This window comes from Heptranchias perlo, chromosome 21 (assembly GCF_035084215.1).
Source record: "Heptranchias perlo isolate sHepPer1 chromosome 21, sHepPer1.hap1, whole genome shotgun sequence".
NCBI classification, from domain to species: Eukaryota; Metazoa; Chordata; class Chondrichthyes; order Hexanchiformes; family Hexanchidae; genus Heptranchias; species Heptranchias perlo.
The window spans coordinates 30689739-30717144 of NC_090345.1; the positions used below are offsets into that span (position 1 = coordinate 30689739).

General features: G+C 40.8%; 1 protein-coding gene and 1 long non-coding RNA gene across 9 annotated transcripts in view; one reads left to right on the plus strand and one right to left on the minus strand.

The window, feature by feature from the left end:
- LOC137340105 (uncharacterized) overlaps positions 1–27406 on the minus strand; it is a 199323-nt gene that overhangs the window by 169053 nt on the left and 2864 nt on the right. Inside the window, exon 2 of one of the 2 annotated variants that reach the window (XR_010966706.1) lies at positions 18754–18980. This is a non-coding gene — a long non-coding RNA (uncharacterized lncRNA). Of the gene's footprint in view, positions 1–18753; positions 18984–27406 lie in introns of both variants that reach the window. The other variant, XR_010966707.1, reaches the window with a different exon arrangement.
- LOC137340104 (dihydropyrimidinase-related protein 2-like) lies at positions 405–27406 on the plus strand. 7 transcript variants are annotated; one of them, XM_068002412.1, is made up of 18 exons: positions 405–588; positions 2484–2548; positions 5820–5842; positions 7521–7548; positions 9164–9178; positions 11126–11214; positions 14162–14346; positions 15073–15243; positions 16404–16465; positions 16573–16653; positions 17174–17242; positions 18598–18718; positions 20184–20340; positions 20731–20872; positions 21708–21878; positions 24438–24617; positions 25673–25838; positions 27119–27406. In XM_068002412.1, exons 1-18 carry the CDS (start codon positions 405–407, stop codon positions 27208–27210), a joined length of 2001 nt encoding a protein of 666 aa, XP_067858513.1. In that variant the 3' UTR covers positions 27211–27406. The 7 variants fall into 7 exon arrangements, with proteins under 7 accessions (XP_067858513.1, XP_067858512.1, XP_067858511.1 ...); XM_068002411.1 differs by lacking the exons at positions 2484–2548; positions 5820–5842; positions 7521–7548 and adding an exon at positions 5639–5689 and having other exon boundaries at positions 405–665; XM_068002410.1 differs by lacking the exons at positions 2484–2548; positions 5820–5842; positions 7521–7548; positions 9164–9178 and adding an exon at positions 5732–5740 and having other exon boundaries at positions 405–748; positions 11128–11214.

The window sequence follows — 27406 nt, forward strand, 5'->3', positions numbered from 1 at the left end:
TTTAAAAGAAGTTGCTGTTAGTTTGACAGTTAGATGCCCATATATTCATGTGTGAATTGAGCGATTGTGAGCACGTGTTTGGGGATATGTGTACAATTCATGATCAGTTCTGAAAAGAAAGCCGTCATTTCCTGCATGAAATGAACGTCTCCCATCAGCACCACAGCCTCTGAACAGCTCCTCTCGTTCTTTGGGGGTCGAGGCGTTTCCTCCTTAAACGATGAAGTAGTGCACAAGGTGGGGACGAGGCACATGCGACCAGAGCTCGTCGCTTCCGGATCAGCCCTGGTTTGGTGCAGAAGTAACTCCAGAGAGACAGGCAGAGAGTGTCTCCACTCCACAGTTCAGCCCCCATCCACTCAGCCTGTTTGATCCACCCCCTACTCCTCCATCTGCCACAGACCATGGCAGAAAATCAAGCCAAGGCAACCGAGGAGGAGGATCTGCCCGTTTATTTAGCCAAGCTGGGGTCGAGCAGCCCCAAACCGCGCCAGAAGTATGGGGGCATGTTCTGTAACGTGGAGGGAGCCTATGAAAATAAAACCATCGACTTCGATTCGTTGAGCGTTGGCCGGCGAAGCGCCCGGAGTCTGAGTAGAAACGATGGGAGTCAGGTTTCCATCGAGTCTGACGGATTGAGTGAGACCGGGAGTGATATCAGTGAGGTGTCCAGTTTCTGTGAGCCCATGGCCGGGGGTGAGACGGGGTCTGACTCGCTGGATCAGTCACCAAGGGCTCAGGGAGAAAGGTTTCTGCACTCCCCGCACAGTCAGGTAAAGTCACCACTTAATGTATACGGGACAGCGTTTCAAATAGCTGAGAGCTACTTCGTGTTTAACTACTGAACTTGCTTAAACTGGAAAAGACATAATGTTCAATTCTACAAAAACCAATACGGGGATATGTGGCTCCAAGTTAGAAGTGATGGCACTGCGGGCCACGATTGATTTTAGTCTGACCAGGTCCCGTTCTAACTGTGTGTGTGTGTGGATATTTTGCCACAGATGTGAGATCGCTCATCAAAGCGCACGGTCCTGTACATGGGGCTTTTAAAAAATTGATGCGCCGGGAAAGCTATGCTCTTCCACGTGTCGCTGTTGCAGCTTTATTAGTGAATAACGTATCTACGTGCACGTTAAGAGGAGTTAAAGCTTCTATGTTTTGATATTAGTGGGGAGATGACCGTCTGGTTGACTCTGATGGCTTACAGGAGAATGGGGCACAAGGACTGTTTGTGGCCGCTTACACTATTCTGCTGAAGAATGTGAAGCAGGAGCAAAGTACGGTTCCGTTCAACTTTCTCTTAAAGTTTTGCTCTATTCTGAAGTAAACTCAGGAACATTCATAGGCCCCCGAGTCATTGAATCGAATCCATTGCACCATTGCATCACGTTCTGTTTTCCGTGTTAGATTAGTAGGGGGCTGCTATTTTGTGGAAAAAGTAAGACAAAAGGAGAGCATCTATCTCCACGTGTATGTCTGATCAACTATCAAATTATGGAACACGGTGTCAGATACCAAAAAATAGTCCCCGAGAGGGATTTGTACCAAACCCGTGGTGAATCTTTATTGATTATCTGGTTTACTAAAATAAATTTAAAAACCGAGCTGGTCTTATGAGTATATTTTCTATCGATGTGGAGGTACGTTTCCTACAGGATGATATGAGATCAGGAGGGTTGGTTAATAACCCCAAAGGATAGCGAGCAATACAGAAGATATTTCTTGAGTGATTACACTGGGAAACCGTAAATATGGTAAAATATGACAGCCAGAAGAATCTGACCAAGCCTACGTGGACTTAAAAAAGCGTAATTGCTCAATAAATCATCCAATTCCTAATACTATAAAGCTGTGCACTGGAAAAAATATAGAATCCAAATCTTGGAATAACTACAGCCTTTTATTTTTTTTTTTAAATCCCGTATTCTATTGATTTGTGTTTTATATTTGGGCTGTCGGTGTAACATTACTCTGCGTAAATATTTATCAGGGAATCATTTTTCAACAGTGTACAGTATTGAAATGTAATTTTTTTTGGCCGACATAAATGGATACCGCATTTAAAATGAATGTATCGTTGTATATCTAGTATTATAGGAATTATTGGCGACAAAAGGCAACATAACGGGATGTGGTGAATTTAATGCAGAAGAACAAGTGTGTGGGGAATATCTGCAGGCTTTCCCCCAGCCTCTCTCGGGGTGCTGCTATGGTTGTGGCGGTGGCGCTGGTGAATGTGGGGAGGGAGGGAAGGAGGGAGGGAGCTTGGAAATGCTAATCAGGCAGATGGTCTCCGAGCTCGCTGGAGGGGGAGGGGGGGGGGTCGAGGCGGTGCCAGTCTGCGCTGCGAAGCCTCGTCCTCTGCACAAGCACCATTTTCAGCACCACCGGGATAAGACGAGATCAGAAACACTCTTTCCCCCCTCCCCCCCCCAATCTCTCAGATCGTTGATCCGACCAACAGAAGAAGGAAGAGAGAGAGAGAGAGAGAGAAAAAAGCAGCCGAGAAGGTTCCTCTTGTGTTTCGTGGTCTGCATTAGAAACGGTTTGAGGTTAGGAACATGTTGTCCTACCAAGGCAAGAAGAACATCCCGCGGATCACGGTAAGCATTAAAGCATTTCGCACGGTGACAGCCCTGATTTAGAGACCTGGGGCTGCATTGATGTATCTCGGTGTGTCCTTTGTGACCGAGGCGAGCTCTGGACCCGTTGCCCAGGCTCTGCTGGTCACTCAAGGCGGAGGTACGGAATCTTGCAGCAAATCTCCCGGATTTTTTTTTTATCCTTCTCAATCTGAAAATGGCGACGTTGTAATAAACAGTGGGCTGGGGGGTGGAAAATGGGGTTTCAACAAAATGTGTTTCTGTGCATTGGGGGGAGCGACCGTCGCTTATTAATTATTATTATTAGGGAGGAACGTTAAATATGAATTTACTTATTAAAAAGTCAATGCAGAATGCAGCATCTGGCCCCAGTGAAGGGCGATGGCAGCAGCTCTGGGTGAATGAGGCACTAAACAATGGCACCCGGTCTCTGCAATGTAACCTGCCAGAATCTAGGTCAGTTTCCCCCCATGTTCTCAAGCAGTTTCCACTTAAATTTACTGCAGAGATTTCATTAAAAATAATAATCCTCATCACCATCACCCCACCCCCTAATGGATTTCGATGCATCCCTTTATGGTTTTTAATTCTGATGTTTCGGATTTGTCGTATTTATTTTCTGGAAATAAATTCCTAGACGGCGAGAATAAACCTGACTCGCCGAGCAGGGTCTGCGATCTATAATAAAATGTCTTTTATTGCATCTGAATCGTTCACTTTTTCTGGGGAGAGAAAGGAGCTGCGGGCATGCGCACTCACAAGCCACTCATCCTTAGCATTTCGCCCTTTGTGTTTGGTCGGTTTTGCTGCAAAACTGGGCGTAGTTGCTGCTTTAAAGAAAAGACAATCTCATTGACCATGTTTGTCAGTTTCAGAGATGGAGATGACCAGGGATTACCAAATACTTCAACTGATTAAATACAAATCTAAAATCTGCAACTCACAGAACGAGTTATTACACCAATCTTTTCGTCCTGCACCTTCGCCTGGATTTTTGGCAATGTTAAGGAGATGTAATTATATAAGGGGGAAGGGTCAATATAATTATTGATCCCCTCACAATTTTCAGTTTTTGAAATGCCAAGACGGTGGGACCAAACCAGAGGTTGGTCTGAACTGCTCTGGTGGGGGAGTCCAGAACAAGGGGGCATAACCTTAAAATTAGAGCTAGGCCTTTCAGGGGTGGTGTCGGGAAGCACTTCTTCACACAAAGGGTAGTGGAAATCTGGAACTCTCTTCCCCCAAAAAGCTATTGAGGCTAGGTCAATTGAAAATTTCAAAATTGAGCTTGATAGATTTTTGTTAGGCAAGGGAACAGAGGCAGATCGATAGTTAAAATACAGATCAGCCATGAATGGCAGAACAGGATCGAGGGGCTGAATGGCCTACTCCTGCTCCTGTGTTCCATTCTGCTGTTTTCTTTTTAAAAGAGCTATTTTCCTCATGGACATGGCAAGTTAGAGTCTTGTTCCTAGTTGGGGAGGGCTCCTGTCAGTATGTTTAAAAGGCTGTGTGTTCAAAAGCACTTTGCACTTACTCAGTGGTTTTAACATAAGAAACATCAGAAGGCACTTTACATGGGGCGGGGAAGAGAGGAAGTTCATAGCCAGCAGGAGTTAGAACGGGTGACCAAAGGCACAGTCCAGGATTTAGGTTTTGAGCAGGATTTTGAACATGGGGAGAGGTGGAGCAAGATAGAGAAGTTTATGAAAAGAATTCCAAAGTAGAGAGATATGATGACCGAAAGGTTTACCATCAGTGCTGCAACTGTGAGTGGGAAGGGGACACATATTAAGCCAGGGACGGAAGAATAGAGGATGTGAACTGGGTTGTAGGTCTGCAGGAGATTTAAAGGTAGGACATAGGGGAATTGGTAAAAAAAAAAATGGCAATTTTGAATAAATGCATTGTGGAATGGAGAGCCAATGGTAGTTGGCAAGGATATGTAACTGGGACTTACTATGGGATAGGTTACAGTTGGTGGTGTTTGGAAGAGTTGGAGTTTGTGTAAGGTGGAGCTGGGGAGACCGACATGTGGAACATTGGTAAAGTTGAGCTTTTAGATATAGGCATGGATGACTGTTTGTGGCAAATGTGCAGACAGAGATAAGCAATATTTTAGAGGTGAAATTGTTTTTTTTTGTGATGGATGTAAAGTTTGAAGCTCAGCTTAGATCAAACAGAACACTGAGTTTGTGCATCATCAAGTTCAGTCAGAGTGAGCAGCCAGAGAGGATGGCAAGGGGGAGGAGTTTCTGGTGGGAGCAGCACAGGATAGCTTTGGTCTTGCCAGTGTTTAGCTGGAGAAAGTTCTGGCTCATCCATGACTTAATTTCAACCAAGAAGTCAGATAACAAAGTAAGTCATGGGGTCGAGGATGGAGAGGAGAGGTAAAGCTGGGTGTCATAAGAGTATATATGGAAGCTGACCCCATGCTTATGCATAATGTTTCAGAGGAGAACTATGTAGATGAGAAGTAGGAATGAGTTAATGACAAACCCCGGGGCATGTTGGAGGTGACTATTTGGGGGCAGGAGGAGAAGCCATTGTAGGAGATGTGCTAGCTACATTAGAACAGGTAGAAGCAGAACCACGAGACTGTGATATCACAGAAATAGGCAATAGAACAGCATGGAATGGTCAGTTGTATCGAAGGCTACAGAGAAAATCGGGGAGGGCACAAATGGATAATGTACTGCAGTTGTGTGGGGTGTGGGCAGGATGGAAATCTAACTGAAGGAATTCAAACAGTGAGTGGTGGGAGAGGTAAGCACAGAGGAAGGTGAGGATAACTCATTAGAGAATCTTAATGAGAATGGGGAAGTTAGAAATAGGGAAGTAGTTGGAGAGGGTGGAGGGACTTTATAAGTGAAGGCCTTTTAAGGAAGTAGGTTATGAAATGGGAGGGAAATAGTGCTAATGAAGAGAGGACAACTTACAATGTCAACAACTTTGTAGTGGGGAGAGATAGTTGAGTGGTCAGGAACTTGACCAGGATTGGGTCAAGGGAGCACGAGGTGGGTGTTGGGAAGGAGATCAGTCTGACGGGGGTTGGAGGGGTAATGGAGGAGAAGCTACAGAATGTTGTAGAATCGGAAGCAGTGGAGACAGGGATGGGGGAAGAGGAGGAAGAGGTTGAGGCAGCCTCAGTTTTTGAGATAAAGAAATACATGAGCTCTTTGCATTTGGCTTTAAATTTAAGGATGAAGAGAGCAGGGGAGGGACTCAATGGAAATGTTTTGTCTGGAGAAAAGGCGTTTGGGATTGACCTTGCCCTCCATGATGATCCTGGAGTAGTAAGAGGATTTGTCGTGGGGAGGGGAAGTGATATTTCTTGAGGTGGTCAAACCAGCCCACCAGAAAGATATTGGCCCCAAAAGTTCTGGAGCTGGGGGCATGGTTTTCAGGTGCATTGGCCGGCGGGAAGGGGTGGGAGGGGAGGGGGGGAACGGAACTTGGGGAAGACCCCGGATCCACCAGGACTCATCACAAATCTTAGCAATTTCAAGGGAGGGTGCATAATACAGCCACCCACAAATGGTGGGTCCGTTATAATCCAGTGTTGCTAGGACCGGAGGGGGAGTGGGGGGGGGCAGGGACACCATCTTTAGCACATTGAATCTGGAAGAAGGCTGCGTCATAAGATCTTAAAATAGTTTTGATGAGTCTCCCAGAGCCTTTGGGCCCACAAACACTGCAGCAAAGTGCCCGAGCAACATTCCTCCATGGCCCCACTCAGGTAGGTGTCCCCATTGCACTGGAAAAGGCGCAGGCACCCATCCACCCACAAAGTTTCAGTGATCCTGACCCTGATCAACATCGGCAGTGGGTGGAAGTTCCAATCCTCCACAGATCTGCCCCACAAGGCTTCTGCACGAATGTCTCCCCCATTTTGTTTTTATAACCCAGCCCCTGCAGAGCTGCTTGGCTGGTCTTCATGCCCCCTTCTGTTACCACTGACATTGGCCATTTCTGATTTAAACACCACTAGAACACTATGAGGTGTGATTTGAATACTCTAATGTGGCAGATATTGTTCACTGTGAAAACTAGGGCATCCAGTAAGTGTACAGATTTAGCATCAGTGTTAAATAATTACCATGCCTGGAAAGCAAGCAAGCCATTGCATTTCAGATTCCCTATAAACTTACTGAACAGAAATGTAAAGATAATTTCGTCACAATTTTATTGCACGCTACCCAAATATAATATAGCAATTATTATAGTACTTATACATTACTGTAGCAATGGGAAATGCTGTATATAATCCCTTGGTATCTACATATTTTAAGGCAAACTGTATGATTTCAAAATGTATTACTTTTTTTATATTTATGTAATTGGTGCCCCAAAAACCTAATTTAAAGAACTACTGAAAACATGCATTCCCATCGGCACACATTGTATTGTTGATGCAGATTCAAAGGAATCTGAAATTTCTTAATTGCTTTATTCTTGTGGTAAACCTTTTTAGTGTACACTGAAAACCAGAAACAACAGAAGAAGAAAAAAATGTCATTTGGACAAAGCTGGCAAAGTTGTGTTATAAGTTCAGTAGAATTAAATTAGGCATTCTCAATGGCTTGGTAAGTTAATTCACTGCCAGATATAGACTAGGAAGCTGCCAGGTTTGATCCTTCGTCCGTGATGAGTTAACTGACCTTAACCAACAGTTGTCCTGGCCAATATTTGTCCCTCAATCAATATCATTAAAAAAAGCAGATTATCTACTTGTTTATCTGATTGCTGTTTGTGGGACCTTGCTGTGTGCATATTGGCTGCCGCATTTCCCCACATTACAACAGTGAGTACACTTCAAAAAATTACCTTATAGGATGTCCTAAAGCGCTTCACATCCAGAGGTCATATAAAGCACTATATAAATTTAAGTTCTTTTTTCTTTAACCAGGGTAGCAATGGGAACACAGCAATTGTCTTAGGTGTTTTTGGACTGGGGTGGGAGGAGGGGGGGGAAAGAGGAGAGAATACCTGTATGTATGGGGGTCAGTTCTGATGCCCTTTCCTCAGCCTACCAACAATCACTATTTAGGATCATGTATGAAAGTAGATTTTCCAAGTCCTTGCCCATGGCAAAGTAACTCACAGTCTAAAGAGATATCTCACCAAGGACAAGGATTTGCAAATCTATCCTTTGAAGAAAGGCCACTTGAGCAAAGTACTGGAGTGCTGCTGTGCCATGGAGCCATATCCCAATGTGAGTCCTTGCCTTCAGGAAAGGAGAGGTAAAAACTGGGAAAAAGATGTTGTGATACTTTGCAGTTAACTAGCTCAGTAAGTGTCAGCAAGCAGTGTCTCGTTGCTGTTCTAGTTGATGTTATTGTTACATGAGGATCATGAACATCCTAGTAAGCTGTGTGCAGTCAGGAACAGGTATGAAGAGCAGTTTGATACTCTGTGCATAAACTCCCATTTCTCTTTTATTAAGAGCAATGCAACAGGGAGGTCCATAAGTGAGGGCCAACTCCATCAGATTTGAACCCTGTAACACCACCTTTGAGACAAGACTGGAGTCCAGAGCTTAGATTTTACAATTGGGTACACCCATTTATTGTACCTGAAATGGATGTACCCAATTGGAAATCTGGGTAGAGTTCAAATTTGCCTTTGTTGCAATTCTCCGATCATGTTTTGAAGTGGTGGATGAAGTACTCAACAGAGGGATGCCTCGCAGCTCAGGCTGCACCTGGGACAATTGACCCACCCGCCAGTATTCCCACACTAGATTATACAGACAGGTGAGCACATACCTCCACTTGTTTAAGGAGCAGTCCTTACGGAGGCTTCAATTAATCAGGGAAGCCATCAGAGTTATATTGCGAGCAAACCTGCAGCCAAATTTCACTACCGGCATGGCATGCCAGTAGCTGTTAATCATAACCACACTCAACTTTTATCTTTTGGTGATGTGTCACTGGAAAGTCACAAATATCAGCCAATGAGCAGTGCATAGGTGATAGATGTGTGAAGCAAGTCACAGATGCATTGCTTACATGAACATTACAATTCATTCCCTTCCCCATGGACAATGGACAGCAACATGAGAGGGCTCTTAAAGTATAGGGGGCTATCAATGATGATCACATGCTCCAAGACACAATGCCACTATCTACATGAATTGCAAAGGATTCCACTCACTCATTGCAGAGCTCCTCCATAACCATCAGCACCACAAGGGAAGTCCCAGCAGCTGTCACTCTGCCTTCATTTTAAGGCAGTGCACCGTTCCAATTATACTTAACCCTGAAAAGCAAGTCTCTGGGTGTGTGCTGGGGAATCAAAACTATCGTCTGCAACCATGGCTTATGACAACCCTGTGGTTTCCCAATATTCCAGCAGAACGCAAATATAATGAGGCACATGCCTCCATTAGAGTTATTGGTGAGTACACCATTGATATGCTGTAGGAATGCTTCATGTGCCTGGCTGTATCCAGCAGTATCTGCAATATATTCTGACAAGTTTCTATGGTTGTTGCTGTCTGCTGCATGCTTCAAAACTTTGCTCTGCAAAGAGGTATCACCACAGAGGTTGCAGAGGAGGAAGGCCCACAGGTGCAGCAAGGGGACCACCATGAAAAGCTCAGCAACATGAAGAGGGAGCAGAAGAAAACTCTTTGCTGGCAGCATGCAGCTCTCCTACAGGAGACCTTCTCCTAACCTGAAAATATACTCACCACATTAACAGCCCTCTCCAGATGAGCCCATGCCCTCTGCACATATACTTTCAGCTACAGTACCTTCCCTTTTCAACAAAACTCTCAAATCTGCCATTCATGACAACCTGATGAAACTTGCTCCCATATCTTGCCAAGAACACTGTTTGTACAAACAACAATTGTAATAGACCAATATTTTTAATCTCCAAACATTGGTGTATGAGGTGGCTGGCTGCTGTGGGTCAATATGAGCCTCTTTGGATTGAAGTGGTCACTGCTCCACAACAGCTGAGTCCTGAGATGCATTTGCTGTAGCACCTCTGCTATTGCATGGGCAGCCAGGCCCTCTATACTTTCTGAAACCTGTGCAGGCATTGGAGAGGGCTAGTAGGAGAATCTGGATGTGTTCCCAACCTGATTGACAGCATCATCATCTGTGCCTATTCCAGCCATACTTCTGCTACTGCAGGCAAAGCATGGCTGGCTGCCTCCAGGGCACTGGAAGAAATGTAGGACATTTTTTACAATTGTAAAATTGATATACTGGCTGAGTCTAATTGATGGCCCCCACTACCACCAGGCAGTCCTACTGTCCAGCACTGCCATGATGTTAATTATGAGAAATATACCTATATTTGAGTGGATGTATCCCAGTGCCTGCCATGACTCCTGGTGGAAATTCCTGGAGACGGTGGTGGGCCATGAGAAGCCAGCACAACAGCTTCTGACCTCATCTCCCACACTCAACTTCTGTTAAGCAGTAGAACAGAGGAAAAAATTGGTCATTCATACAATCTATGATATGTGTTAAAACAGAACCATGTTGATTGGGTGTTTGGCAGCCTTTGGAGTCCAACAACAGAGATAAGGAAACTTGTCCATTTGTGGAGTCTCACTTTGACCCATTTTCTAATTCTATGGATTCAAGTCTCTAATAATAATCCATCAAAGTTTGCTTCACTTTATGGTATTAGCTTGGCTCAATTGGTAGCACGCTGTCTTCTGAATCAAAAGGTTGTGTGATTTGAGCACATAATCTAGGCTGACACCTCAGTGTTATAACAAAAGGAGTGCTGCATTGTGAGAGCTGCCATGTTACTGATGAAACATTAAACCAAAGCCCCATATGTCTACTCAGGTGGATATTAAAGATTATTGCACAATTCGAAGAGGAGCAGCAAGTTCTCCTGCTGTCCTGGCCACCATTCCTCCCTCAATGAATGCCATCAAAAACAGATTAACTCTTCATTCATTCATTTTCTGTTTGTGGGATCTTGCAGATTGGCTGCCACATTTACCCAGATAACAGTAGTGTCTGCACTTCAAAAGTATGCAGGCCCTTTGGGATGTCCTGAGGACATGATAAGGTACTACAAAGTTTCAAGTTATTTCCTGCAAAAAAACTAATTAACCATAATTTTGTAAAAAAAGGTCCAAAAATGCATTTGGACTTACCAAGGTAATTGTTTTGCTCCATTTTGTGCACTTGGTTTGAATTCAGCACTTCTTTCCATGAGAAGATCAACAGAAAAAGAAAGTTTGAAACATTTAAATATATAACCCTAAAAGTGTTCATCAACGACAGACCTATTACTTTTTTCACTCCCCATTTTAAGAGACAAGTCTTCTCCTTGGATATGATCTTTGTAGCGATATCGCTGTTTAGTTCCAAGACAGAAATAGGAACATTAAAGGAATTCTAGCTAATAATATACTTACTCAAAGAATCTGAATGATGAGAATTATTAGTTTATAGTGTTGACATTTTCAGAAGTCTTTCTTAGTCATTTAGCAATATTATAAACACATTTTAAATATCTAATTGTTTAAATATTTCTTCCAGAGTGATCGCTTACTTATTAAAGGAGGGAAGATAGTCAATGATGACCAGTCCTTTTTTGCCGATATTTACTTGGAAGATGGGATTATAAAGTAAGTATAAGCATATTGCATACACATTGTGTATGGAATAATAGATAAAGTGAATTACAGGTGTGAATGGTGTCCTGAGTTTTAAAAGGACACCTGATAATGTAAAATGAAAAGAACTACTTGAAGTAGAAATATTTTTCCATCATGAGATTTTTGTTTAACACCCAGTGCCAGTTTCAAGCATTCCCAGTTCAGACTAAATTAAAAACAAAGCTCACCTCAGTTTTGTTCCAACAGCATCTTAGGGTCTCATAACAGTGCCCCTTCTAGATCAGTGTGTCTTTTATTTCCCAACCCTACAGCTTCTCTCAGTGGGATTGCCAATTTAGTGATGCTTTGTGCCAAATTATAGGTAGTTTTGTGTTGTGCATCAAAATCCACTGGGAACTGAGTTGATGCGGCCCAGATGTATTTTACATGGGACTCTTACTCTGAGAGTTTCATCCTATTAGTCAATGACTAATTTAAATCAGGCCCCAGCAGTGAAAGGGAAATGTGCTAACTAGTTGTATAACTCAGCTCCTGAACAAAACTACTTACATTTTTGAGCAAGTAGATGAATTGTGACGTTAATAATGAAATATATCTAGAGTGCATCTGTGACAGATTGTCTATATAGATTGCATTTTCTCTCTCAATGGGAAATGGTCATTACTATCACACAAATAAACACAAAATTTCCATCAACCCACCAATAGATTTCACTTTAATATAACCTGTGCATCAGAAAGTGCTGACAATCTCAGATCATTTTTTAAAAGATTAGTTCCCAAGAAATATAACAAACATTTTAATCGATAAGTCCAAACACCCTAGCAACCAATGCAAATGGAGGATGGATCAAATATTTGAAATCATAGAGGCCATCAGCAGCCAAATACCTGTACAGACTTTAAAAGCTTTTGTTGTGTTAGTATTGATCTATAAATCAAAAGAGCACTCAGAGCATTATAGTTAAAAGGGTTATAGTTTTGCACCGTCAGTCTCCCAAACCAGTGAATTCACATCTCAGCTGCACTGCATTAGGGTAGCACTGATGGGAGGCCAGGCTTTTGTCCAGAGCATTCAGTTTTTAATCTGCCATTATTAGGCTATTTGGCTGCTGATGATTGTGAAGGTGGAGTACAATTTATCAAAATATTTCAAGACCTATAAAGACAAGTGACCAGCAACATATGAAATTTGTTTGTTTGAAGTATGAAATATTACCACCCTTGCTCTGATGTGCAATGATCGCTTCTATTGTAAATGTACTTAGTACCTTCTACCCAGTAGGTTCTTTATTTCCGTTCCACAAGACACACAACTTCAACACTGTTTAGAATTAGTTCAATTCAGTTGTGTATTTAATTGATAAGGGGCTACATAATATGTCTAGGTGTTTGTCCACAAAGGCCTTAAGCTTGAATGAGGGTTTGATTAGTCTGATGGTTTTCTTGACTTTAACACTTTAGTCATTCCCTTTGTTGTTCATCTTCTGCAGCCAGTATCTCAGCACCAATACACAATACACAATCTGCATTTCTGTACAAATCTAGATCCACCTTGTATGTTGCAGGAGATTCCTGATTTTCATAAAGAAAAAAATCTAGGGAGGTGGAGTGAGAAGGCCCAGTGCGACATTCCCATCATGGCCAGCACCTCCAGAAATCTTGATATTTTCCCCCATCACCCTAGCATGGAATTTGGTCATCTGCCCCTCGATTGCACCACCACATGTAAACAATGGTGAGGATACGGGGCTTGGGAACCCAGCCAATTTCCCTGTCTCCCATTTCAACTACCACTGAGGGCTGCCAGGAGAAGAGTGGCAATAGGCCCTGGGACAGTGGCAGAATGCCGCCCACTGAAGGGCCCTATCGGAGGGCGAGGGCCTAGCAGTGGACACCTGTGCCTCTCCTCTACACCCATTCACTCACCTTTTAAAAAGACTGCTTAATCAGAGGTCTTCAAGTCCCACTCCATGGACTTGAGCACAAAATCTAGGGGCTGACACTCAAGTACAATACCGAGGGAACGTTGCATTGTTGGACGTGCCGTTTTTCGAATGAGACGATAAACTGAGGCCCCCATCTACCCTCTCAGATGGACATAAAAGATCCCCTGGCACTATTTTGAAGATGATCAGGGGAGTTCTCCCTGGCCAATATTTATTCCTCAACCAACAACCAAAAAGAGATTATCTGATCATTATCACCTTGCTGTGCACAAATTGGCTGCCGCATTTCCTACATTACAACAGTGAATTCACTTCAAAAGTACTTCATTGGCTGTAAAGTGCTTTGGGATGTCCTGAGGTCATGAAAGGCGCTATATAAATACAAGTCCTTCTTTCTTTTAAAATAAAACATTACAGAAGACCTTTGTGGCACTTTTGCCTCCTTCTGGCGCTATATCAATTTTTCCTATCAAGCATGAACAAATCCAAACGGGCTTTTGATTATGGGTTGCCAGATCATATAATGATAAAGGCTCTTTTGTCTGGGAACTGTCGTAGCTGTTTTCTATTTTTAGTTTCGCAATTTAAATCAGTCACAGCTAACCATGCGAGTGACAAAACCATATGGTTATTATGGACAAATCAAAAAATAAAGAGGATTCTATAGTGTTGCATTCGTACATGAATTCAGGCAACTTCACACAACTTTTAACAGTAAGATTTAAAAAGATTAAAAAGCAATCATGACAAAGTTTAGGAGCAAAATTAAACAAAAAGGCAAGAAATGAAGAGAAAACTATAATATACCTTCTAAATCACAGGAGCAGAAATAGCAGAAGTTAATGGAATGGGGAGGGGGGTGGGGAGGAATCAAGGTATGACCTGGTGTTGAAAAGCAATTAGTTTTGAGAATGACGATGTTTACTGCATACAGAAAAGTACTGCCCAGCATCGTACTTCTGGTAGAGCATGGTCAACAGTCTAACATATTGTGTAATGTCTTCTTAGACAACTTGGAGATAACCTTATTGTTCCTGGTGGTGTAAAGATAATTGAGGCCAATGGACAGATGGTCATACCTGGTGGGATAGATGTCCACACCCATCTGCAAATGCCATGCATGGGCATGACCACTGCTGATGACTTCTACCAAGGAACAAAAGCAGCGCTGGCAGGAGGAACCACAATGATAAGTAAGAAAAATGTTTTATTCCTCATTTAAACTGATTTAAAATTTTTCTTAAAAATCCTGAATTAAATTAAATTGAAGAACTTTATTTTAACTTGTGCTGATTTAAGTTAATTATTTAACCGAAGGGTCTTATCAGTAAATTCACTAAGGACAAGTGTTTAGTAGTGATACAAGAAGTGAAAAATAAAAATACATTATGAAGATAATATAAAAATATTAAAAGCAAAGAGAATATAAAAAAGGATAGAACCGTGCAGGGATAGCTGTTCTGTGGCTAAGATGCAACTCTTTGTATGCCTTGCCCACACACTCAGTCGTAATCCCAGGGAGCCGATTTTAACTTGCCAAAATCAGCATTAACGCTGCAGTAATGGCCTCAAAGTGGGTTCGGTAGAATTACCGCCACATTAATGCCTTCTATTTCAGGTGGTAGGTCCCTTTCAATATGCCATTTAGGACAGAACTGGCGGAGTGTGCATGTGTACTCTAGTGGTGAACTTCACAGAGGAGTCTCACCCCCATTTTGACTGACCGTTAACAGAACTCAAATATAAGCTGGTCAGAGTAACATTAACCACTCGTTGTGGGGACGTTCATAGCACAGACAGTCCCAATCTCCATGAAATGACAAGTCTTGCACTGCACTCACAGGAAAAGAAAAGGTAAATGAGTGAATAGAAAAATCTAAATTAACTGCGCACATTTATATTTTTGTTGTACAACACAGTGGATCATGTCCTTCCTGAACCTGAACCTGGATCAAGCCTTCTTTCTGCCTATGAACAGTGGAGAGAATGGGCTGACAGCAAGTCCTGTTGTGACTACTCTTTACATGTAGATATTACTCGTTGGCATGAGGCTCTGCGTGAAGAAATGGAGACTTTGGTCAAGGACAAAGGTAAATCTCACTATTTTTACCACTTCTAGAATGGAGACAAATCTGTTTGTCCCTCAAATGGTATTGTTTTTGAGATTTCACTTCAGTGGAACCCAAACATGCTCAAATGACTAACCTTTCACAAGCTAAACTTCCCCGATAGTCTGTGGAACATAAGCCTGTTTATCACTTCCAAGCAGCCACAACAATGTCATCAAATAAAAGTAAAACTAGAACATTTTCAGTATCTGTAGTGACAGTTGTGTCTATGGTGACCGCATGTCAGTTTCCCTTGACATTCTCTTAATATTAGAGCGAACTCACACTAAATGTGAAGGTACTTGGTGCATCAGAAAAAAAAAACGTACCCAAACTTATCTATCCCATCTTCCAATCAGACCTGCCCAATTTTCCATCCATTTATATTAATGATTGAAAATCAGGCAGGGTCCATTAGGGGCATGTTTTCCTCCCCATCCAATTTCCTGCATTCACTGTGATCTAAGAACTCATGGTGCAGGAACAGGAAAATATGGTCCAAAAAGCTGTTACATTAAAACGATTACATTGAAATTATTGGAAGCAGAATCCTGATATGTTTGAACTGCCATATTGACAAATTTAATAAAAGTCATGGAGCTCGTTTCCTCACATTTTCAGAATCATGCAACAGAGCAACACTGCTTTTGGATATAGCAACATGATGGTGGTGGGGGCAGCTCATTTTGACATCAAACTTGACATGCTGCTAGCACACAGATCAAGTCCATCAATAATATTTTTCCAATGGGAAGGGAAAGATTAACAAAATGTGGATGTATTAACTATTCATGAACTGGGGTGCACTATGCTTAATGTATTACATTTTTTAATAAGAATAAGTGCAGGGTTATTCATAGAACCGGGTTTGTGGACAATATCATGCATCAGGAAGTGATGCTCCTTTAAAAGTTTTGTGGAAGTGGAATTTTGCAGAAACACAACTCTTGGTTCTGTGTTCTGTGTACTGTATACACTTCAGCAAAAAATAAACTGAAATAATTGAAGTATTGTCATAAAAATGTTTTAAGTGATGAATTATTGATATCAAATGCATTAAGCTTTGTAGATGACAGAGAAGCAACTTCTAGCTTCCAGCACGCCGCACAATATACAGTAATTTCACTTTTTTGTTCAACCAGGTGTGAACTCCTTTCTCGTGTTTATGGCCTACAAAGACCAATATCAGTGTAGTGACGCACAGGTAACATTCAGGGAAAAATGAAATTATAAATGCCAACATTTGATTCTGCTCGGCTAAAGGTGCTTCCTGGAGCGCAGGTGGTAATTACATGCTCTTTTCCATGGCAGATATACGAAATCTTCAGCATCATCCGAGATCTGGGTGCTATTGCACAGGTGCATGCTGAAAATGGAGACATCATTCAGGAGGTAAAAATTAGAGTTTGATGATCAATCTGGAGCTGAACTATTAAAAGTTGCTATAAAATAACAAATGCTGTTTTGGAAATTCAGCAAAGAAATATGTTATTTAAAAATGCACTGTTCGTTAACTTTTTTCCCATATGTACATTGTCCACTGATACTGCATAGCAGTGATCAAATTACATTCTCTCAGGATTTGGTTTCAGAACTTCACATTTCTTACTGGAAGAGATTGAAGTGGGTACATTTATATCACTGCATGTTAGCACCATAAGCAAACCACGTGAACCCAGTTCTCAATCCCACTAGAAAAATGAAATCATATTGAAGAACTATTGCAATAGAAAGGTAATTTTTTCCTCTGTTAAGTTGCTTTAGTTTCTATTAAACATTGCCATGATTTATCCAGGGATAATGGAGATCTGCAGCTTTACTGGTAATACACCAAAGTGTGACAAGGTTATAATTTTTCTACAGCAACAAAATCACTCCTTTTTGCATTTGTGATGCTTCCATCTGTCTTTAGGAGCAGAAACGAATGTTGGAGCTTGGAATTACAGGGCCAGAGGGACATGTTCTTAGTCGACCAGAAGAGGTAATACAATTTTCTGCCACATTAGCAAGTGAGTGAATCAGGAGACCCATTTGGCCAATGTTGAAAGAGTGTAAAATATAGTAGGAAAACCAACTGAACCTTGATTTGATTTTTTTTCTCACATTTGCCAAGTTTGGTTTACAAAAAAAAATTAAAAGTATTAAAAGTCATCACCTTTTCGAGGAGTAACAGTTTGCTGTCAGAGGGAGCAGTAGAGTGTGGACCAAGTGCTGGCCTACAGAAAGGGACAGGAAATCAGGGGTTCACACTCTAGGCCACACAAAGAGCAGCATCAGCAATAGATGGGGAGAAAGTTACCTGTTCTTCTGGCTTGGAATGCATGTGGAGAAACTTAGAAGAGGGTTAAACGAAAAAATGCTTACTGAAAATGATTCAAGCCACCTAGATCAGATGCTGATGTCAAAGTAGGTTTTCCAGTAATTTCAGAGGATTAAGAGGTTGCAATAAAGTGTATAGCGCAGTTGTTAAAATATTTAGTTGGCTAGAATTGTAAATTAATAGTAAATACAAAAAATTAAGTAAAAAGTGAAAATGCATTTGGGTGAACATACACATAGACAGGTACACAACATGATGTGGACTGATGTAATATTCTATCAGAGTGCTAACATCACCCAAGTGTTTAAATACATGTATTTTTCATTTAAAGGCCCCAAATTATATTTATTGATTTTGCATTAAAATATCAGTTTGTGTAATTAAGCAATGAGCCCTGATTTTGTTCAATACAAATTCATTTGCTCTTCCTTCTTGCAATCCTCATACTCTTGAATGTGCATTAACTAGTGGGATCCAATTCACCAATATGTTACAAATCACACAGTGACCAAAGAACTTTACATCTGTACCAAACTAATCCTGTGCCAAATTCTGAAGCAAACTACTACTTCTCCAATCATAAGGGAGGCATTGGTATCAGAAAGCAAAGCAAGAGTCAAAAATGAAGGGACATTTTTGTATTTTTTATATCTACATCTTATTATCTACATGTCTAAATTTATTATATACAAATTCAACTGGATTTGGAATCTAACTATTAAAGTTTTCAGTATTCAACTGTTCTAGCTGTGCATTCACCAATCTTGTTAAACTTGAAAGAAATCTTAAAAAATGCAGATATAGTCAAAGTCTTTAAAATTACATCAATGAGAAGGCTGAAAATGCAAATTGTGCTTTTTTCTTTTTAATGAACCAACTGAAACAAGGAAAGAATGTTGAAAGAGAGGGTTGGTGCTACTTTTTTTTAATCTGGCTCTGACGAGGGTGGGAGGAGGCACTATGTGACAGAACGTTTTTCACTAAAGCTTAAAACCTGATCAAAACATTTCTTCAAGGTTGAAGCAGAAGCAGTATATCGTGCAGTCACCATTGCAAGCCAAGCCAACTGCCCCTTGTACATCACCAAAGTAATGAGCAAAAGTGCCGCTGATATAATTGCACAAGCTCGGAAGAAAGGTAAACAACCAATTATGCCCCAAATTATAACTGACCTGAATGTGAAATGTTTTCTTTTTCTGTTTAATTGCACAGGTTCCTTCAGATTATCCGTTTATACACATAGTGGCCCTGATTATCTGTGATGCCGCTCCAACGTAGTTCCAGTCCTGCAATCATGCTCCACCAATGAGAGAAATCCTAATCCCTTGGCGTTTACGGGATCAGACCATTTGCGTAATACAAGTGGGCAACCGTGGCAGTATCGGAACATCTCAGCCACCTGCTAACAGGAGGGGAGCAATATGAGACGCTTGAAAGCAACATGTCAATAAGCTGAGGGGACTGGCTTAAAAGTGCAAATAATTTTGAAATAAGCCCCCTTTATAAGAGTCTTTTGACTTTGTGACCTCCCCTGTGGGCCCAATATACACTAATCCAGTGAACCGATGTCAGCATCCAATTCATTCAGGGTTCAGGAGCAGGAGGAAATTTGGCTGATATCATCCCACCAGCCCTGCCTTCTTTTATAATGTCAAGCTTCCAAGGGTTGAACAGAACTTCTGCCTGTGCCTGCCCCTGCCCCTGCCCCTGCCCTTGGCCCCACGTAAACTCTCCTAGGCGGCCCATGGGACAGAGACAAAGTATTACAAGGTTCCGCCCCATTTTACACTGCCACCAGTCCTCTGCCGCTGGAATTTTGTTTTGGGGACACCAGTGGCCCTGAGGAAATTTGGGGCCAGTTACAATATTCCTCAGTGTTACCATTTTCTGAAATCCTACGTTTTATTGTTCTAATTATAGATTATAAGACTTAATTCTGAATTAGACACTACTGATACCAAACTATACTGGTTAGTATTGATGAATGTTCTGTGATCTGCCTTAGGTTTGGCTTTGCCTCCAAGCCAAATCCAAATTTTAGATTACCTTTAGCTGTTCTGCTATTTAAAGCCAATGTTAAGATAAAAACAATTGTAATTTTGAAAAAAACTGCTTGTAACTTAGTAAACTGGAGACCAAGTAATTCAGCAGAAATGAAAGGATTTGCCTATAAGGAATGCAATATACAGGGGCAATCTATCGAGTTGCCCTCGGCCAGTAGATCTGAGGAAATTGCGGGCACACTGCCCGTGATTTTCTGACTGCTGGCAGGCAGGTTTCCCCATTGGAAACGCTAACTCAGAAGATTACCCCCACAGTGTCTACAACAACCATCTGAACATGTTTTCTACAAGAGTGTACAAAGAAACGGCAAATTGATCAATTTGAGGGATCACTACCAGAACCAGAGTATTAGTCTGTGCTTTGCTGGGAAAATATCTCCTCATAGAAAGTGCTATTTTACAAACTGTTTAATTTAAATCATTGTGTTTGTGCAAGGTGTCTTATTAATAAATTAAATAGAAAACTTAAATCAAAGAAGTACGACCTGATTCCCCAGTTTTGCTAAGAGTACAAGTCAGTTCTTTATGTGGTTTGACAGGTGCCGTTGTATATGGAGAACCTGTCACAGCAAGTCTTGGGACTGATGGATCCCACTACTGGAGTAAGAACTGGGCCAAAGCTGCAGCCTTTGTCACCTCCCCTCCGCTCAGCACTGATACTTCTACTCCCGATTACCTTAATTCTCTCCTCTCCTGGTATGGATTTGTAAATTGACTCACCATTCACAAATAGATTTGTATTTCCTGTTTAGTATTTTAGGAGTTCACTATTTAAACACTGATCATACAATAGAAGAAAATAATGGTCAATTGTAAACTTAAGTAATAAGCAAAAATATACAGCATGGGGCAAAAATCAAACTATACTTATTTATTGGCTAAATAGTCAGAGCAGCAACCTGTTGGGAGGGGGAAGGAGGATTTCCTCTGTTCACTAGCAAAATTGTAAACCTGTTCTTTATAAATTGTTGGAGTCCATTGCAGCTAGCACACAAAGGAAGTCGACCCTTGTAATTGTGGGGGTGAGATGACCATTATTCCACCCTGACATGAGGTAACCTATGTTTGCTTTGTTTTTGAATATAGTGGCGATCTGCAGGTTACTGGCAGTGCTCACTGTGCTTTCACCACTGCACAGAAAGCAGTTGGAAAAGATGACTTCAGACTGATCCCTGAAGGAGTTAATGGTATTGAGGAAAGGCTGACAATTATTTGGGATAAGGCTGTGGTATGTTAACCTTATAAAATAAATACAGTAGATGCATCTGCGAAACCTTTTTAAATCTTGTTAATGCAAATAAATATGCATACTAACTGTAACTGAACAACAGAATGCTACAGACATGAATGGATTCTGAAATGTGGAACAACACTGACACCTTGGCTCAAAATTCCTGGGGCTGGAGAGAGCATAAATTCCATTTACACCCCTGAGATTCCTCGCCATTTGGACCAGTCTGTTAAATACTGTTTGGGGGGCCTATGCGCAGATCATCCATCTGCACCCTATATGTCAAGGGGACATGTCAAGGGGAGTTCCTGGGCTTCAGCAGAAAATTCCTTCCTACTTGCCTTTGAAAGGCTTCAGCAGAACTCATGACAGTTGATTCCTGTGGTAAGTCTTTTTGAGGTCTTTTAAAGCCTCAAACCAGAACTACAGTAAAGTAATTGATCCCAGAGGCATCCATGAGAATCAAAGTGTTTTTAAAAAAAAAGCATTGGTTCATTTGGGTCTCTTGAGGATGCTACTCTGCCTTATAAGAGCAGATTAGCTCAAGCCAGCGAACTGTCCCTACTATGCAAATTGTCCAATCCCCAGAATTTCCATCACATTTACACTGGTGAAGCAGGACCCCAGAAATTTCCAAGCAGAACAACTTGAACATTGAAAGAAAGTTCATTTCTGAACGATCACAAATGGAGACTAGTCTGTACACTCCAGTGATTTGGATTCATTTCCCCAGGAGGGTAAAAACAAAACACAGCATAATAGATAACTGTAGACTGTAACATATTTTCATTTCATAAAACCCCTGTAACCTTTTCTCATTTTTATATTCTAGTCCACAGGAAAGATGAATGAGAATGAATTTGTAGCAGTTACAAGTACAAATGCTGCAAAAATCTTCAATCTCTACCCCAGAAAGGGACGAATCGCTGTTGGTTCTGATGCTGATTTGGTCATCTGGGATCCAGAAGCAGTCAAAATCATTTCAGCAAAGACACACAATCTGGTAATACAAATAGCTTCGTGACTAAGCCTGTAGGCACTTGTTAAGGATACCCAATTATTAGAAGTCAATGTGGTTTGTAATTTGTACTTGATTAGAACTCACTTTACTGGCAAATCCAGTTCCTCGTCGCATCACTTGTTGTTATGGGATATTTATTAACAAAGAATTATGAATATTAAAATAAACTAAATTTGATTAGGACGTAAACAAACTAGTTGAACGTTCATGCTGTTGTCCACACGGTAGCTTTTGAAAGTCCAGATATATTCCCACTTTTGTATTGATGTAAAGTAGTTCCACTTCACAGCAATGATAAAGTGGCAGTATAACTCCAGTGTCTATCTGACACTGCAGTGTATTTTAGTAGGAGAATTAACATCCATGGCAGCTGAAGATGTTGAACCTAAAGTCCAGATTACAGGTTGCAATACAAATTGAGGCTCTCCGAATTCGGTTGCACAAAAGAACATCCGATGAAAGTGTTGCTTCTTGATGAGATGACGTTGTGTCTGCTACTAGCTCCTCCCAGCAAGATAGAGTAGTTAGTTTCCTCTCACACACTAACAGTATGTGTGTTCCCTGGGCTCAGAATCAGATTCACAGCCTCAACAAAACCAAAGCCAACCAGTATATCTCCAATCAATGTGACGATGTACACTTGGAAATGGTCCACTCTCACAGGGTAATATATCTGTCCAGTACACTTGGATGCCTTTACTTTGCATATATTATGCTGAGAAACTCAGAGCGAGAATTTAAGGAGGTGAATGCAATATACATGAGAGCCCGAGTCCCTTACTTAGTATTCGGTTTGCATCTGCTATTCCTTCAAGCATGGTATTTGGAGACAGTGATTTGTTTCCTCCCAGTATGCCACTTAGAATGCTTGAGGAGCAGAATTTGTGGAATGCAATTGGTGGTGGCACACCCAGAATAGCAAAATGCAACTACAGACTTGCCTGGGGAAATAAGCATCTTTCATCTCTGCAGTCAGTAACTGTATTGAGCACAAAAGCAAAATACTGCGGTTGCTGGAAATCTGAAATAAACACAGAAAATTCTGGAAACACTCAGTAGGTCAGGCAACATCTGTAGAGAGAGAAATAGAGTTAACGTTTCAGGCTAATGACCTTTCATCAGAGACCTGTCTAATGAAAGGTCATCGACTTGAAACGTTAACTTTGTTTTTCTTTTCACAGCTGCTGCCTGACCTGCTGAGGGTTTATATCATTTTCTGTTGTCACTGTATCGAGCACTTCCAGTTTGGATATAGCATGGGCTAAGCAGAGAACTACTCTCATGCTGTTCCAACAACGTGTTGCTACCATAAGGGTTGATAGCCACTTAACCTGTAAAATCTGTCCTGTAGTGACAGATGTGATTTGAAATGTCCTGTGTGACTGCTCAGTCTAGCCCTCTTGATCCAGAATTTTAAATATTCATAGCCCATGTACTCCAACCTCTTTACTATTAGGTGACTGTGATCACTCTCTAAGAGAATGTCATGTTATTTACATTCACTTATTTCCTCGGAAAGCTTAGTAACAATTAAAGATACACTAAGAGAACATCACATTTGTAAAAGCACACAAATTGGTGAACAGGTAACTGAATAATTTCTTCAAAAATTTGCATTTGTTGCATTACTTAAATTGTTGACTTTATTCCTTCTTTTGTGTCTATTGTTGTCTTGGTTCTATCTCCAGACTTTTGTTTTTAGTTTTCTCTTATTCCTTGTACTCTAAGAAAACATGAAAGTGGAGGAGGACTAGTTTTTGTCTTTGTCTTCTGATTCTTCGTTTTTCCTCATTCACTTTCTTCTCAGTTCATTCTTCAGAGTTTCGTCCCTATTATATTCCTTTTCTTTTTATCCTTTATCATTTCTCTTCTTAAAAAAAACCTTCACCTACAGTGGGATCAGAGGATGGGACAGATGGGAAAACACAGTTCTATCATCTACCATGCAATAGAGGAAAATTCAAATAAAATGACATTCCTCATTTGCAGTATTTGATTTCCTTATTTTAAATATTCCCCTTCATTAACTGTTTATTTACTCTCTTAAATTAGTATCATTCACTTCAGTCTTACTTTCCATTTTATTTCATCCACTAGTTATTATCTGTCCTGTGAGTCCCTTTCCTACTACTTTTAGCACAATAACATTCCCGAATGGTGTCAGTATCAACTAACAAGGAAATAAAGTATAATGAGTTCAGAGAAAGGGAGAATTGAAGAAGGAAAGAAAGAGTGAGGTACGGCCAGGAGAGGAACAAAAGAAGGGCACAACTGAGGACAGAGGCAACCACACAAGATCAAAAGGAGTTTGGCCACATAGAAATAATTATTCCAACTAAAAGTATTACAAGCTAAAACACTAGCAACGTCTCAATACTAAACTATATGAGCACATCATTCTAACCATTAACCTTTATAAGTCAGCATGGGATCTACTAACAATATAGATATAAATAGTCTAGTTGACAAATTGGTCCCGCCAAGTGCACTCTAAATGGTATAAAATGAAAGGTTATATAACATCTGCATTGTGTCTCCTAGGCAATTGAGTACAACATATTTGAAGGAATGGAATGTCGTGGTGCTCCTTCAGTTGTAGTAAGTCAAGGTAAAATTGTCTTCGAATATGGGACGATTCATGCCACAGAGGGCTGTGGACGCTTCATCCCCAAAAAGACATTCCCGGACTATGTTTACAAAAGAATAAAAGCAAGAAGCAAGGTAAAGTGTTCAACCTTACTGCATCGGTATTACAACTTCAGGACAATTAATTACAAACATAAACTAGAATTGATGTCTTTACAATTAGTAAGAGTAAAAATTCTTTACATTGAATAATGTGAGGTATGGTAGTGTAGTGGTTATGTTACCGGACTAGTAATCCAGAGGCCTTGACTAATAAGCCGGTGTTTTGATGAGTAGAGGTTCATTCTTTCCTTTTTATGATTTGCTCAAAGTCCAAAAATACTCAACAGTATAATTGTTTTATAACACAATTTTTTGTGGAGTTTTGTGTGAAAGGGAGTGAACTCAGTGTACAAAATAAGCACAGTTACTTGGAAACATCATCTATTTTTTTAAGTTCAGGCAAAATGCCTTGTTTCAAGCCTCTGTTAAAATTTCATTCGAAGCAGTCCTTTTTTTGCCAGAAAGTTGGCAGATGTTTAGAGTAATCCTGACTTGGGTTTAAAATCGCCTGGAGCCTGAGCTGATGCTTAAGTGTGGAGGTTCTCAGTCATCCGTCTCAGATTAGATGAAACCAATGTATAAGTCGTATAGAGTCATTTCCTCAAAGCTAAGGAACATGGGTAACAACCACTGATATTTTTGAGATAGATACCAATTAATAGATTCTGTGACCAATGGTGAAGTTGGCCTTTCCAAATGGATCATACTAGTTCTGAACATTAATCTGGATGTCTACTGTTTTGTATGTGTATTTCTAGGAGCTGAAGCCTTCTTCATTATTGCTACATAAATAATGAATAGAGCACTTAGACTCTGATAATACCTACACAGATTTTGAACACAAGTTAGAAATTCTTAGCAAAACATTAATCACATATTGCTAACCATTTCAATATCAAATCACCTTGAAAGGCTAGAAAATGACTACTTATATGCCAGAAAGAAAACCTGAATTGTCATATTGCACTAAAATGTCTCCCATATTTTGCCTATGAAAATTGTCTCATTTTGAGTTGCATTTGTAAAATGCCACATCATTCATACATGGATCAGCAGAGTGGTATCAAAGGTTAGTTGCACTTTTACAGCTGGCTGAAATCCGAGGTGTTCCAAGAGGGATTTATGATGGTCCTGTCCAAGATGTCACTGTGGTTCCCAGAGCTATGACCCCCATTCCATCAGCTAGGATGTCTCCAGCTAAACAACCAATTCAACCACCACGAAACCTTCACCAATCTGGATTCACTCTGGCCGGTAAAAATGAGATTTTTTATTAAGATTTAACTTTAGTCTTGAGTTGGATAGTTCTTGAATATCGTCACTTTGATCTTGATCACGAATAACAAAAATCAATGTTCTCACTGAACTGAAAGAAATTTGTTGAGGCTAGATTATGGGAACCCATACTTTTGGTCCTCTGGTGGTGTAGTGGAAATCACACTCTGCATGTTCTTGCACCCAGTTCATATTGTCAGGTAGTACTGGAGATAGTTAAGAGATAGTGGCTGATTCCCTGAGCGCTCGCAGTGCGTGAAGCACTTACCTAACGGGCTGACCATTTTTCACTGCATTCCCAGTGCGTTTCCAATTCTGCCCTCCCAATTAATGTGCCTCCAAATCCCCTTCCCTCCCAACATTGATTTGTTTCCACTCCCATTCTGATACGTCTTCATGTTCCCCTTTCATCGAATCTGCCTTTAAAGTGTCAACTTGACTCTGTGGAAGTGCTCTTGGCTCTGAGTCAGAATGCCATAGGTTCAAGTCCCACTTCAAGACTTGAGCACATAATCTAGGCTCGTACATCAGTAAAGTATTGGGTGAGTACTGTATTGCTGGAGCTCTTGTCTTTCACATGAAACGTTAAATAAGGTCCCATCTGCCTGTTTGGGTGGATGTAAAAGATCTTATGACACTATTCAAAGAAGAGCAAGGGAGATGTCCTGGTCAACTTTCATCCCTCAATCTGCACCACCAAAACAAATCTGGTCATTTATCTCAATGCTATTTGTAGAACCATATTCTGTGCAAATTGGCTGCTGTGTTTCCCTATATTATACACTTCAAAAGTACCTAATTGGCTGTGAAGCACTTTGGGATGTTCTAAGGACAAGAAACTATATAAATAAATGCAGGTTCCTTAGTTCTTTGTGTTTCCATTTACCCTCAGCTGGAAGATCACCACTAGAACTGAATTTGACTTAGAAGTTAAAAATAAAAGCAGAATGCTCTATCTAAGATCTGTGTTGCCTACAAAGTGTTCCTTCCTGCCACATCATTTAGGTTGAAGAAGGAAAATGACAATATAATGCATCAGTGGAAAGGCTGAACATAATAGCAATTTCATGAGCAAAGATTTTATTTTGATCTTTAATCGGTATTAAATTATAGCCAGCCTCTCCTAAATTATAGCAAATGTTCTGTTCAAAATGATTTTTTTCAGAAGATTAATTTTCAAATAAATGTTATAAAACAATCCTATTAAAATCACTACGATGCCATGTCGCTGTCTGAACTTGCTTTTTATTCTGTTCTAGGATCCCAGGCCGACGATCACATTCCTCGTCGTCCGACTCAGCGCATCAGTGCGCCCCCTGGTGGCCGTTCAAACATAACAACACTGGGCTGAATTTCAACCAGATATATCTGATTAAAATGATAATCTCAGAGCCCTAATATTGCTGCAGGTTTTGTCATCCGAGGCTCAGATATATTCTCACAAGCAGCTGTGTGCAGTACAGTATTTGCTGCAAAAGATGGTCATGAAGTCACTGCCTTTAGCTGATAAATGATGCATTTGGAAACTTTTTGATCTGCCAAATAAT

Excerpts from the sequence above, each read along its gene's own strand:
- LOC137340104 (XM_068002409.1), top strand. The coding sequence starts at position 405 with ATGGCAGAAAATCAAGCCAAGGCAACCGAGGAGGAGGATCTGCCCGTT. Across the intron at positions 16,654-17,173 it reads ATGGAGACATCATTCAGGAG|GAGCAGAAACGAATGTTGGA; the intron begins GTAAAAATTAGA and ends ATCTGTCTTTAG. Across the intron at positions 20,341-20,730 it reads CTTAATTCTCTCCTCTCCTG|TGGCGATCTGCAGGTTACTG; the intron begins GTATGGATTTGT and ends TTTTGAATATAG.